This window comes from Ostrea edulis, chromosome 4 (genome assembly GCF_947568905.1).
Source record: "Ostrea edulis chromosome 4, xbOstEdul1.1, whole genome shotgun sequence".
NCBI classification, from domain to species: Eukaryota; Metazoa; Mollusca; class Bivalvia; order Ostreida; family Ostreidae; genus Ostrea; species Ostrea edulis.
This window is the reverse complement of record NC_079167.1, coordinates 64570895-64582917: the sequence shown is the minus strand read 5'-3', so window position 1 is coordinate 64582917 and position 12023 is coordinate 64570895. Positions and strand designations below refer to the sequence as shown.

The following is a 12023-nucleotide window of genomic DNA, read 5'->3' as shown; positions in this document are numbered from 1 at the left end:
AAAAAGACGAAAACTAGTAAAATGGCACAAATCAGTTGAGTTTCCTTTCTTGTTTTACGTCACGTCCAGAATTTTTCACTCATATTGGAACGTTACCAGTTGTAGGTAAAGTACCACAAATTTAAACTTATGCTTAGCGTTCAGGACCGTAGCAGTGAGGGTTTTTAACGTGCCAACGCCTGCTGCTACACAAGACCTTCGTTTTAAAGGTCATACCCAAAAGACTCGTGTTTTTCACTTCTAAAGGAAGGAACAATCGGTACCTATGTTTACGTCTATGGCTTGACGCGGCCATGGCATGAGTGGGGCTCGAACTCACGACCTCCAGGTTACAAAGCGAACACTCTCCCAGTGAGCTACCACGACCGGGTAAAAGTAGAGACTGAGATTGGGAAGAACAGAATCGGGTGTAACACGAATCGATCAGTAAGCTAAAAAGGAATGCTAGATTAATACCTTTATTATTGCAATAACACGATTAGCTATGACTAATTATGAAAATCGCTAAAATTTCCGCAGAGTGAAAACTTCGATCCCCCCCCTTTACTTAGTCCCAACTGTTCATTGTATATATGCACAGCATCTTCGCTAGCCAAGGGTTTTCGGTCCACTCCGCTCCCCGGGGAGCGGAGTGGACCGAAAACCCTTGGCTAGCGAAGATGTATGCACAGTTACTGTTAGATACACTCCTTCAGAATGATGACAGAAATCCTCAGTAAAAAAAGAACCCTGACACAAAAATAATGTCCCCCAGAAGGCCAAAATCGAAAAGACGGCGCCATTATGATGTATACGGAGTGGCACATTTAGATTGACCTACTCCTCTCAGATACATACATTGTACATAAATAATAGATAACCATTTTAAAAACACCACTGGGCTTTAATGTTGAGTGTTACGTGATCAAATCTGCTAAGAAGCCATTCTAGTGAACGTGTTTCAGAATGGTTATTGAATTACAGTTCAAAGAATCCAGTATTACAGATACACGCTCTTATGGTTCGATTTTGATTTAGTTTGAACAGGTTTTATTGTACAGGTATACAAAAGGATTGGTTACAAGTTCAAACCTTCTTATGGTTGCGCAGGTCCTGTACATTTTATCAGAGTTTTGTGTTCACACCATTCACCTTTACTGTATGATTTCACATCCAAAAACTTCAAGTTTATTCCCCTACATAAAATACTTAGAAGAGAATTGCAATGGGTTTTTCTTTCTTTCATATCTTAGATATTTAACCATTTGTTGACTGTTGCTAATTTGTTTATGCGAATTGTGCCAGACTTTATATATTATTAAATGCCACATCACGTCAATACAATAAATATGTAATTTATTTGATAGGTCACTCTGTAGTAACCAATGGTATCTTAACATTATTCCATATTTCAAATAGCAATGGTCAAAAGACGGAGTAGAACAGAAAATCAATTTTGTACAGCTTATATACCCCTAATTTACATAAAGTGACAGGCAGATCATTTCAGTGTTGTGAGCAACAGGCGTATGCATGTATTCTTGTTTTCAGCTGAAGTTTATTGGAGGGAAGCATTTTTACTGAGGTGAATTAAGTGTAGAGAAATTTGGTTATTGAAAGTGTTCATTAGCTCGTCGAAGATAATTTTCTCCAATACAATGGAACTCATTAATATTGGCGAAGCATTGACTGAGGAAATGGGAAAGTCTACTCAAACAAGATGCGTGTCCTCAAATGAATTGTTCTTTGAACTGAAGATCACCATGTATAAATAGATTGACAATCTCTTAATTCCAACCCAAAAGAAGCTAGGCACTGCACTGTACTACTTCAGAGGAACTGGACGTTTTTCATTGGGATAACCTTTCGTTTCGAGTATCAACAAACAGTTGATTTTTGTGTACAAGATGAATGGAAGCAACGCGTCAGTTGTGGTGGATATTGAGTCCGTCAAGTACCCGATCCCCGTCCCCCTGTACTACATCATAGGATCCGGGCTGCTCTTCGTCTTCATTGTGGGATCCTTTATGAACTTTACAGGTCTATTAGTCTTTGCCAAAAACAAGAACCTTCGATCCCCGACAAATATTTTTATACTCTCCTTGCTGACGGGAGATTTTTTGATGAGTTTGGGTTCGTTCATATCTATGACGGCCCATTTCAGCCGCTCCTATTTCTGGGGAGACAGTGTATGTAAATTTGAGGGCTTCTGGATGTACTTTACCGGCCTTACTAACATGTATACCCTTATGGGCATCTCTGTCGACAGATACATTGTCATTGCCAAGCCCCTACAAGCATCCAAAATAACAACACGAGTTGCATCAGTAGCCTGCTTGCTAATCTGGTTCCAGGGGTTGTGCTGGTCCGTATTTCCACATCTTGGTTGGGGAAAGTATACCTATGAACCGGCGCGCACTTCCTGTTCCGTTGAATGGGACACTGACAATATAGAATCAGCCAGCTATAACTTCTCTATTTTCATCTGGAGTTTATTCATGCCGTTACTGATAATCACGTACTGCTATTACCAAGTGTTTATGACGGTATGTATAATTTACACCTATCAAAAAAAACATCGTAAACAGAAAATATAATTATTGCATACAAAACGTCCGGTTTCCACAATTAAAGAATTCATTAATTTGTCATCAATCGGATCACACTCGCCATTTTCCGTAACCGAAAAGTGTGGATAAGGAAATGGCCGAGTAGTTACGATTGATTTGTTATAAAATGTCTGGTACTTTTCCGCAAAAGATTACATTGAGAATCCGATCTGTATATTTGTAATGCATCCCTATACTTTGACAAGGTGCTGATAGGGTCCTACATGTATGAAGCAAATTTTAATATGCAAATTTCGTTGTCTCCGCCATCATATGAATATGTCAATACACTAAATTCTAAATATGTGTTGTTTATGCTGTATAATTTTCCCTTTACATGCATTCTGACTTCAGAAATCCAGACGGATGCCATCTTTCTAAATTGTATTTACTACTTGTGTTGTGGCGAAAATTATTAGAAATAGACAATAATTAGTTTGTTTTCACGTTTTTTCTGATTGGACTCGCACGCTACATGTAATTAGATTTTAAAGTATCATCATCTTTTATCATGTCTTGTAGGTTTCCTCGGTGAATTGAATTGTGACTAAATGGAGCTCTAAATTGCGTTTTTACTCGACTTAATCGGATCTGATAAATAATAAAACTTGTCATCATTTGATCTTGTAAGTTTCAAGAATGATTCAGAATCTTTATGAGACAAAACAAAACCCTGGGCAATACTTGTATTTCTATTTCATTGACATTTAAGTCCCTCCTCTGACCAGTACATATTAAGCTCTGTTTGATTTACATTTAAATCATTCCTCTGACCAGTACGTCTAGCTCTGTATGATTGACGTTTCACTGGTCAGTACATATAGTTCTGTATGATTGACGTTTCACTGGTCAGTACATATAGCTCTGTATAATTGACGTTTCACTGGTCAGTACATATAGTTCTGTTTGATTGACGTTTCACTGGTCAGTACATATAGTTCTCTATGATTGACGTTTCACTGGTCAGTGCATATATTTCTGTATGATTGACGTTTCACTGGTCAGTACATATATTTCTGTATGATTGACGTTTCACTGGTCAGTACATATAGTTCTGTTTGATTGACGTTTCACTGGTCAGTACATATAGTTCTGTTTGATTGACGTTTCACTGGTCAGTACATATAGTTCTGTTTGATTGACGTTTCTCTGGTCAGTACGTATAGTTCTGTTTGATCGACATTTAAATCATTCCTCTGACCTCTATTTGTATGTAGTTTTGTATGATATGATCAAAGTTTAGCGTCATCATGAAGTGATTTGATTGAACGTCAATATATTGGCCATACGATTTGACATTTCTAATACGTGTTTGATTTATAATGCAGTATATATTGCATTTAATTTCACTGTGCTTTTAAACCCATTTGATATAATTTCAAATATATTATTTAAATGTTATAACTGTTTGGGTCGTTATATGCGTACAGACTTAATCACGTAATCAATTGTGTTTAAACAAAAAAAAAATTTATTTCTGAAATGAATGTACAGAGCTAATAGCTATGTTTACGGAAAATTTTCATTATAGAGTACTGAAAAAGCAAAAATAACGAAAGTAAGCAATCTTATGATTCCTGTACAGAATACACGAGGCCCATAGGCCACATTGCTCACCTGAGCAGTAGTTCCTAAACAAAGATTGAGCAAAACTATCATTACACAAGCAGCTTGGTTCAGTAAACTTTTCAAAAGGTAACGACTTAAAATTCATTAATCACCAAACTTAATTATTAAACTTGACTACAAATTCAATAATCATCAATATGCCCTTGTGGACAGATATGTTTTTATTATTAACAAATTTCATCTAAGGATGCCTTGTGTTAAGTTTGGTTCAATTGCATTCACGTGTAAAACTTTGATCCCCTATTGTGGCCCCATCATAACCACAGAGTTCATGATTTTTAGAAGCTTGAATTTCCACTATATCAGGAAGATATCATGTAAATTTCAGGTTTTCTGGTCCAGTGGTTCTTGAGAAGATTTTAAAATGACCCCACCCTATTTTTGTGATTATCTCCTTTTTGAAGGGAGCATGGTTCTTCATTTGAACAAGCCTGATTCCCCATCACCCAAGGATGATTTGTTCCAAGTTTTATTGAAATTGGGTTATGGAGAACATTTTTCTGTAAATCGGCATGTAACACTTTGATCCCCTATTGTGGTCCCACCATACCCCCGGGGGCATGATCTGAACAAATTTGAATCTACTTTATGTCAGGAACCTTTCAGGAAAATATACACTCTTCTGGCCCAGTGGTTCTTAAGAAGATATTTTTATATTCACATGATTGTATAACTTTGATACCCTATATATATCGTGGCCCCAACATACCCACGGGGGTCACGATTTTAACCAACTTGAATCTCCACTATGTCAGAAAACTTTCAAGTAATTTTCAGCTTATCTGGTTCAGTGGTTCTTGAGAAGAACCACTTGAGATTTTTAAATGTCCCCATCCTATTTTTGCATTATTGTGATTATCTCCCCTTCAACCAAAATGCTTTGAGTTAAGTTTGGTTGAAATTGACTCAGTGGTTCTAGAGAAGAAGATTAAAAAGTGAAAGGTAAACGACAACGCCGACAGACAACAGACAAATTTCGATCAGAAAAGCTCACTTGAGTCTTCGGCTCAGGTGAGCTAGAAATAAAAGTAAGGCAAACAAAGACCTTAGATACACCAGAGGTGGGATCAGGTGCTTAGGAGGAGTACGCGTTCATTGACTAGTCACAGCCGCCATGAGTTATATATCTTGATCAGGTAAACGTAGTAATCCGTAGTCAAAACCAGTATGTAAAGAGCGGTCTAACAATTGATATGAAACACGTTAGACAGCACCTGGCCTAATGACGGGTTTTGTTTGTAAATTAGACCGTTATAACGACCACAGAATTTGCGAATTGCTGACTTTACACGAAACTGTTGAAACCCCTGTAACAATTTATTTGTCAGAAGCTTACCTCGATTTAAAAATTGATCATACGTAGGACATGCTCGTACGTATCAAATCAGTTGAGAAACATAAACAACATACAGGTTATAATGGTATATTACAACATAGATATGGGAAGTTGATGATGGAGAAACTGATGTAATTACGTTTGTCATAAAGCTGAGTAATTAGTTTGTTGTTATCATTTATGTTCGATAAAATATTTAAGTATGAAGTAGATGTGGAAGACTTTGTCTTTTATTTCAAATTCACTGGAATATATCAAATCAACATGTTTATGAAAATGAGCTTTGTATAATAGATAAAGGTCGTCGATATATCTAAATGGTGAGTTGAAGGTCATAGCAAGAGAATTTTTCTTCTTATGCATAAAGGTTTTTTTTAATAAAAAATCTGCCTTATAAGAACATAAACAGCATGTCATCTAATGCAGTAGCACAATTCGCACCCGTTGGAATTCCAACAAATTGTAATATAATGGTGTAATCAGCGACATTCATTCCTTATGTTTTTATTTTGTAAAATGAAAAAAGATATAATTCCTTTATGTTCCGAATAACTTTCCATACAAAGCAAGTCCCTGTGACATAACCACGAGTTCCTATATGAGAACTATTGACTTACCATTGGTTAATGTAAACATAATCTGATGAACACCAAAATAAAATGTAGTGCACGTCCCCATATCAAAAATAAAACAATATGAACACTAAAATAGAACAATAAGTATTAATCTGACAGAAGGTATGTGTAAATTTATAATTAAATGTATGATGCTAGAGTGGAAGCATAATTCACATAAATTGGTTTGAAATATGCACTTTTAATTTGATTAAACCATCGAGCTTCCGGAGGTCTTCTTTCTGGACTCGGGTCTGCATATATAACACGTAATTAAAAGTATTTAAATTATATTTTATTGGTCTCTCGATCCGTTTTTCTAGACCAATTCGTACGTGATGTCACGTGACGGTATCGATTGGTGCTTGTTTAGGTCTCTTCATTAGTATACATTTATTGGACATTTATCCGCAATTAAGATAGTATGAAGCTGAAATGAAAGCAATGAACGTTATGTGAAAATTATGTAATTAAAATCAAATTGAGGCCAACATTTCATTTTCAATAGGCTATTGAAATGACATTTTTGCACTAGTAATAAAACGTCTACAAATTAAAGAATATTACTGTATATATAAGATGTATAAAATTCAATTAATATTTATTCATTTACATAATATGTACACAAAAGAGTTTGCTCTTTTCAGCAAATTATGAAAGCGATGAAATTGTTCAAGAAAAGGATAATGATAATGGCCATTTTGCACTAGAAAGTTTTTTTAATCCCATGTGCGTATATTTGTGATAAATTACGACTCATTTTAATGCATTTTGCATTCCTTTAAAATTCAGTTAGCAGGTGTAAATTTTATTTGATGTTAAGAACATTGAAATCATTGTCGGAAATCAAGAAGTATGTCAGGATTTTATTTGCTTCAAGTTTCAGATGAGTCCTTTTTTGTTCCTATCAATTCATACAAATGCACATATGACTACAAATCCTCTAACTGATAAAGTTACAATCACGAGCAGTACTCCCCTCTTATTTCACCCGTTAAACATTTATTTGCAGTTGGAAAATTTCTTTTTTGTATCCAAAAATATAGCTGTTTTCTCAGAAAAAAGTAATTATATAAAGATCAAAAATTTTGATTTATTTTTTTAAATTCCTCCAAAAATTAATAAGACTTCTATGATAATTTCCACATGAATTAAATTTGATATGTTGAAAACTAGCGCTTTTTGGTACATGTACATGCGGGGCAGCTGAGGACTATTATTGTAATATCTTGCAACGTATCAGGCAAAAGAAATTCTTTAATTTACATAACCCAAAACAATGCTGATTAAGAAGCAGGTACAATTTCTACAGTCATCTGGCCCAGAAAATGGATGATTTCAGTAGGAGCCCAAAATCTGGCATTCAAATAAGGAATGAATAAGCAAACCCAAACTATGTTTAATTTGAGCCATGTTTCTAAAGGGGGTCATACAATGCAGAGTCCACCACTTGTCCATAACACACAGATTGCTAAAACCCTGTAGCAAATACCAAATAAAATACTCAGCAATAATATGATGATGTCACCTGTGTGAAATCGAATACCTTTCAATGTTTTAAAATTTGAGCAATTCATAGAACCCTCATCAAATGTTACCTCTATTGTATTTCGAAACACATAATTCCTTTGATGGGTGCTATGCTATAACAAGATTAAAGCAGTGTCCCAAGAATTGCTCCTACCTATGGAGACATTAGTTATCTTTCCGTGTTAATCTGTTATGGGTCGGAATCCCCAGGGTCCAGCAAAAATAAATTACACACAATTCAAACATTAAATTGTTTATTTACAATTATTTGCAGTAAAAAGTCTACCTAACAGTAACCAAAGTTTACAAAACCGTGTCCGTTGTATGCTTTCTGCCAAGCTTATTTCACTCACAAGAATTTAGATCATGTTTAAAGAGCTGTCGAAATAGGTCGTCAAGTCCAGCCCCAGTAATGTAATATCCAATGCAATTCTCCAGAATGCTTATTACCACAAACTACAGTGTATAGTAAACAGACTTCTAGAGAATTCAATATCTAGAACCTATACAATACAATTACATAACCTTTCTATGAAACTCTGAATATCATCTAAAGTGGAACAGTTCCTCTGAAAATGTTTTGGACCCGTCTTTACAGTGGCGGATCTCGAATAGCAATCGTTACCTGTTTCCACATATAAATATTCACGAGATGAATTTGAAAAGTCGATTGATTGACTGTGTATGGTTTTACGCCGTTTTGAAAATACCCCAGTCTTGTGTCACAGAAATCCAGTACATTTGCCAAAGAGTATTTACATATTGTTTTACGAAATACTAGTATTGTAGGGGGATTTAAAGTGTACAATGTCACATTAAGGCGCTATTTTGCCGCTTTGTCTGCTTTGATGTTGTCATGGATACCAATATCTGACTTGAAATTCAGCAAAACTCAACTATTTTACCTTGTTTAGTTAGCATATAGTGCTGGTTTAAAATTTCTAAAATGTATAATTTGAGAGGGGACTTCTTGGATGACTGCTGGAGTTAATTAACTTATTCACTTCAGACCCAAGCATACTTCTGTGTTGAAACCCAGAAAATATTTCAAATGCTTCAAAGGAATCATGTTTTATTAAGAATGTCAATCGTCCCATTTCGCACTCCAACACACACACGATTCAGACTTAATTCATGATGCATTTTCTATCATGTCAAAGTTCCGCTTGTTGCAGTTAGTTACTTTTTAGATATTGTCGATCGGTGCATCTAACCAGTATCTCTAAACACATAACAGAATTGTATTTGGTGTTGTTGTTGTTTTTAGATTCGTCACGTGGCTAGAAATGGTGTTTGGGACATGAGCAGCAGAATTGCCAGAAAAAATCTGAGAATCGAAAAGAAGATGTTCAGAACAATAGTATACATGTTATGTGAGTGAATGATTGAGTATTAAATTTCTTTTAAGAAAATCTAAAATGAGAAAAGAAAACAAGATTTACATCTACTTCTTTTAAATGTTTTATTTTTCAGGTTCATTTTTGGGTTCATGGTCGGCATATAGCATTGTAAGTCTATGGGCCATTTTTGGCAACGCCAAAGATATTCCTGTGTATATGGTGACGATTCCTGCTGTGGTTGCCAAATCGTCCTGCATTTGGGATCCCATCATCTATGTGAGTACAAACAGGCAGTTCCGAATGGCTTTCTATAACACCTTACCTTGTTCAGGTCTCGGGCAAATGTTGGTCAAAAGGGAGGAACAAAAGGATAAGGAGGCAGATGCCTCAGACGACGACGACGAGGCTGGACAGAAAACAGAAAGACCAGCTGTAAAGAAAGCAACTTTGGTAGCTCCAATTGACGACGAAGCTGGAGAGACGACACAGGTGGAGAACTTACCAGGCACCACCAACACTCAACCAGGACCGTCCAACAAGTAGATTTACTTACGCGCGAGGCACATAATCGTCTGATCGAAATCAGGGTTTTGTATCCTACTTGAGGATGGAAAACTGACGAAAACAAATTGTAATTTGATGAGCGGTTAGTGAAAGCACCGGTTAATGACATATCAATAATATGTCTGACTTTGTTATATAAAAGAACAATTAGATATCAAAAGGAAACGTGAAGGGGATTTGATATCCTATGTTCGCAAGTAAAACGTTTTCTGGTAGACGTATATCATAAACAGAATAGTGATGTTGACTAGTTAGTGTCAAGTTTTGTGTCAAGTTTTATTATTTTGCATGATGTTATTGTAAATATAACATACATGTAACATAAATCCATTCATATTCAAAACATTCGAAAACTAAAAAAATAGCTATATTCGTTTCTTTAAATATATATATATATGATATATATGTATGTATAATTTAACTTCCTTGTGTACGTTAGTGCTACCAATTACCTATATATGCTTCCTGTATGTATAATAATTATATTGGTTAATTTGATCATTATATATACCCATGTTTGACAATTGGTCGCCGATTGAGCACCAAATATTTAGAAGACATAAGACATTGCTTTCAACACACTTGTATTCCTCTTTTTGTCTCACTATATTTCAGTTGAAAAGCCTAATAAAACAAATGACAATAAAACGCTCTCTTCTGTTCGACAAATGTCTATCGTATAAGATAAATATCATCATTACCAATCAAATGCATTTGATTTAGTTTCTTCTTCGTTTCTCTGCTGGCAAAATTATAAAATGAAGAGCATATGGGCAATTTAAGAGAAGCAGTGATAAAGAGAACCAGTAATAAAGAGAACCAGTAAGTAGTCTGCGTTATCTTACTGGCTTTAAACGATGAAAAATAATGATCTGCGATTCTCGACGCGTAGATAATAATTGAGCTACTGAGCTCCTTACAAAGCGTATGGTTACTGTCAGTGTGAATGGGGTCAAGGAAAGGACAAATCATTATTTTTTCAAGAATTAGTAATGTTGTATTTTGCACGGTTTACGTAATACTCACCTATCACCACCTTCCGCTGTTACGTAGTGATCTATGGATCGGGTTTAATTCCCTTTATTACATCTGTAATTATTTTGTTTATGATAATCCTTACCAAGAGACGCAATGTGTTTTACAAGTTCACACGAAAATATCTAATATTCTTCTGATTTAAACCATTAATGAGGTCTCCTATATATTCTAGTAGCACATTAATCTCGGTTGAGATTCGGCTCGGCTGAATATTTGGACTGACGTCAGTCCAAATATTCAGCAGAGCCGAATCTCAACCGATATTAGTAGCACATGTATCAAAGGATTTTCTCACAATTCTTTACAACGAATTTTGACATCGAATTACGTTTTCTTGGAAATACTTATGCGACTTTTCACGTTACATAAAGTTATCAACGATGGAAAACTCGTACGAATGTCATAGGGTAAATAGACATGGAACACTTTAATCAAAGGAAACTCACACAGCTTGTAGGATAAGAAATCTGTCACCAGAATTTAAAATTGTGTAAACTTTCTCAACGCAATAATCATTCGAAAGGGCGATGCTTTCTACAGTGTCACATGCGTCAAGTGACTGTGGATGTTACTAAAACCCTGGTCATCTGCTCATCATTATATCTAAATATGTCTTTCTCTTACCATGTCTTGGGCATATTCATTTACATTAAGAGATTTATAAACCTTATCATCTCTTAGAATGAAATACTTGAGAATCTTTAAGGAGAATTAAATAATCCATGATACCAATCAATATATAAAAAGATTAGAGAGAGAGAGAGAGAGAGAGAGAGAGAGATCATATGCTATCAATTGAAAAAGAACACGTGTTAACTACTGTAACTCGGAATCGCGTTATGTATTTGATATTGTCCCAATGAGGTCTCCTGTAAATTCTAGTAGTCTCAAAGAATTCTCTCACAATTCTCTACAACGAATTTCGACATCTTAGAAACATTTACGCGACTTTCCACGTTCTGGTTTAGTCCTACATGTATTTGACATTCATGTATTCTTAAACATTTGTTGACTAGTTTATTAATTTTTGAAACGACTATGATGGTCATTGTTTAAATTTAAAGACGTATATCACATGTGCACGCGAGAGTAAATCCTTCATCTACTTTTAAAAACATGCCAAAATTAATCCGCATGTGATGAATAGAGTACCATTATGTAAGATCAGCTCCAAAATCCAATATCAGAAACAGACCCCCCTCAAAAACATTATACGGTATGAATACAATATTAAAGTATATGATAAATAGAATATCATGCTAAAATCCATATCACATCAGCTCGAGTGGCCCCATATCAGCCCCGGGGCCATTCAGGACATGTTAAAACGGTTATTATTTACGTTTTGTTTATACGGTATAATACAGGGACACCATTAAATCTC

The 12023-nt window shown here is 35.3% G+C and overlaps 1 protein-coding gene across 1 annotated transcript; it reads left to right on the top strand.

Moving 5' to 3' along the window:
- The first annotated feature begins 1886 nt into the window (after positions 1-1886).
- Positions 1887-10220, top strand: LOC125672188 (visual pigment-like receptor peropsin). Its single transcript, XM_048908333.2, has 3 exons — positions 1887-2525; positions 8965-9070; positions 9171-10220. The coding sequence occupies exons 1-3, from the start codon at positions 1887-1889 to the stop codon at positions 9578-9580; spliced, it is 1155 nt and encodes a 384-aa protein (XP_048764290.2). The 3' UTR covers positions 9581-10220.
- The last annotated feature ends 1803 nt before the right edge of the window (positions 10221-12023 follow it).

Excerpts from the sequence above, each read along its gene's own strand:
- LOC125672188 (XM_048908333.2), top strand. The coding sequence starts at position 1,887 with ATGAATGGAAGCAACGCGTCAGTTGTGGTGGATATTGAGTCCGTCAAG. Across the intron at positions 2,526-8,964 it reads ATTACCAAGTGTTTATGACG|ATTCGTCACGTGGCTAGAAA; the intron begins GTATGTATAATT and ends TGTTGTTTTTAG. Across the intron at positions 9,071-9,170 it reads AACAATAGTATACATGTTAT|GTTCATTTTTGGGTTCATGG; the intron begins GTGAGTGAATGA and ends TTTATTTTTCAG.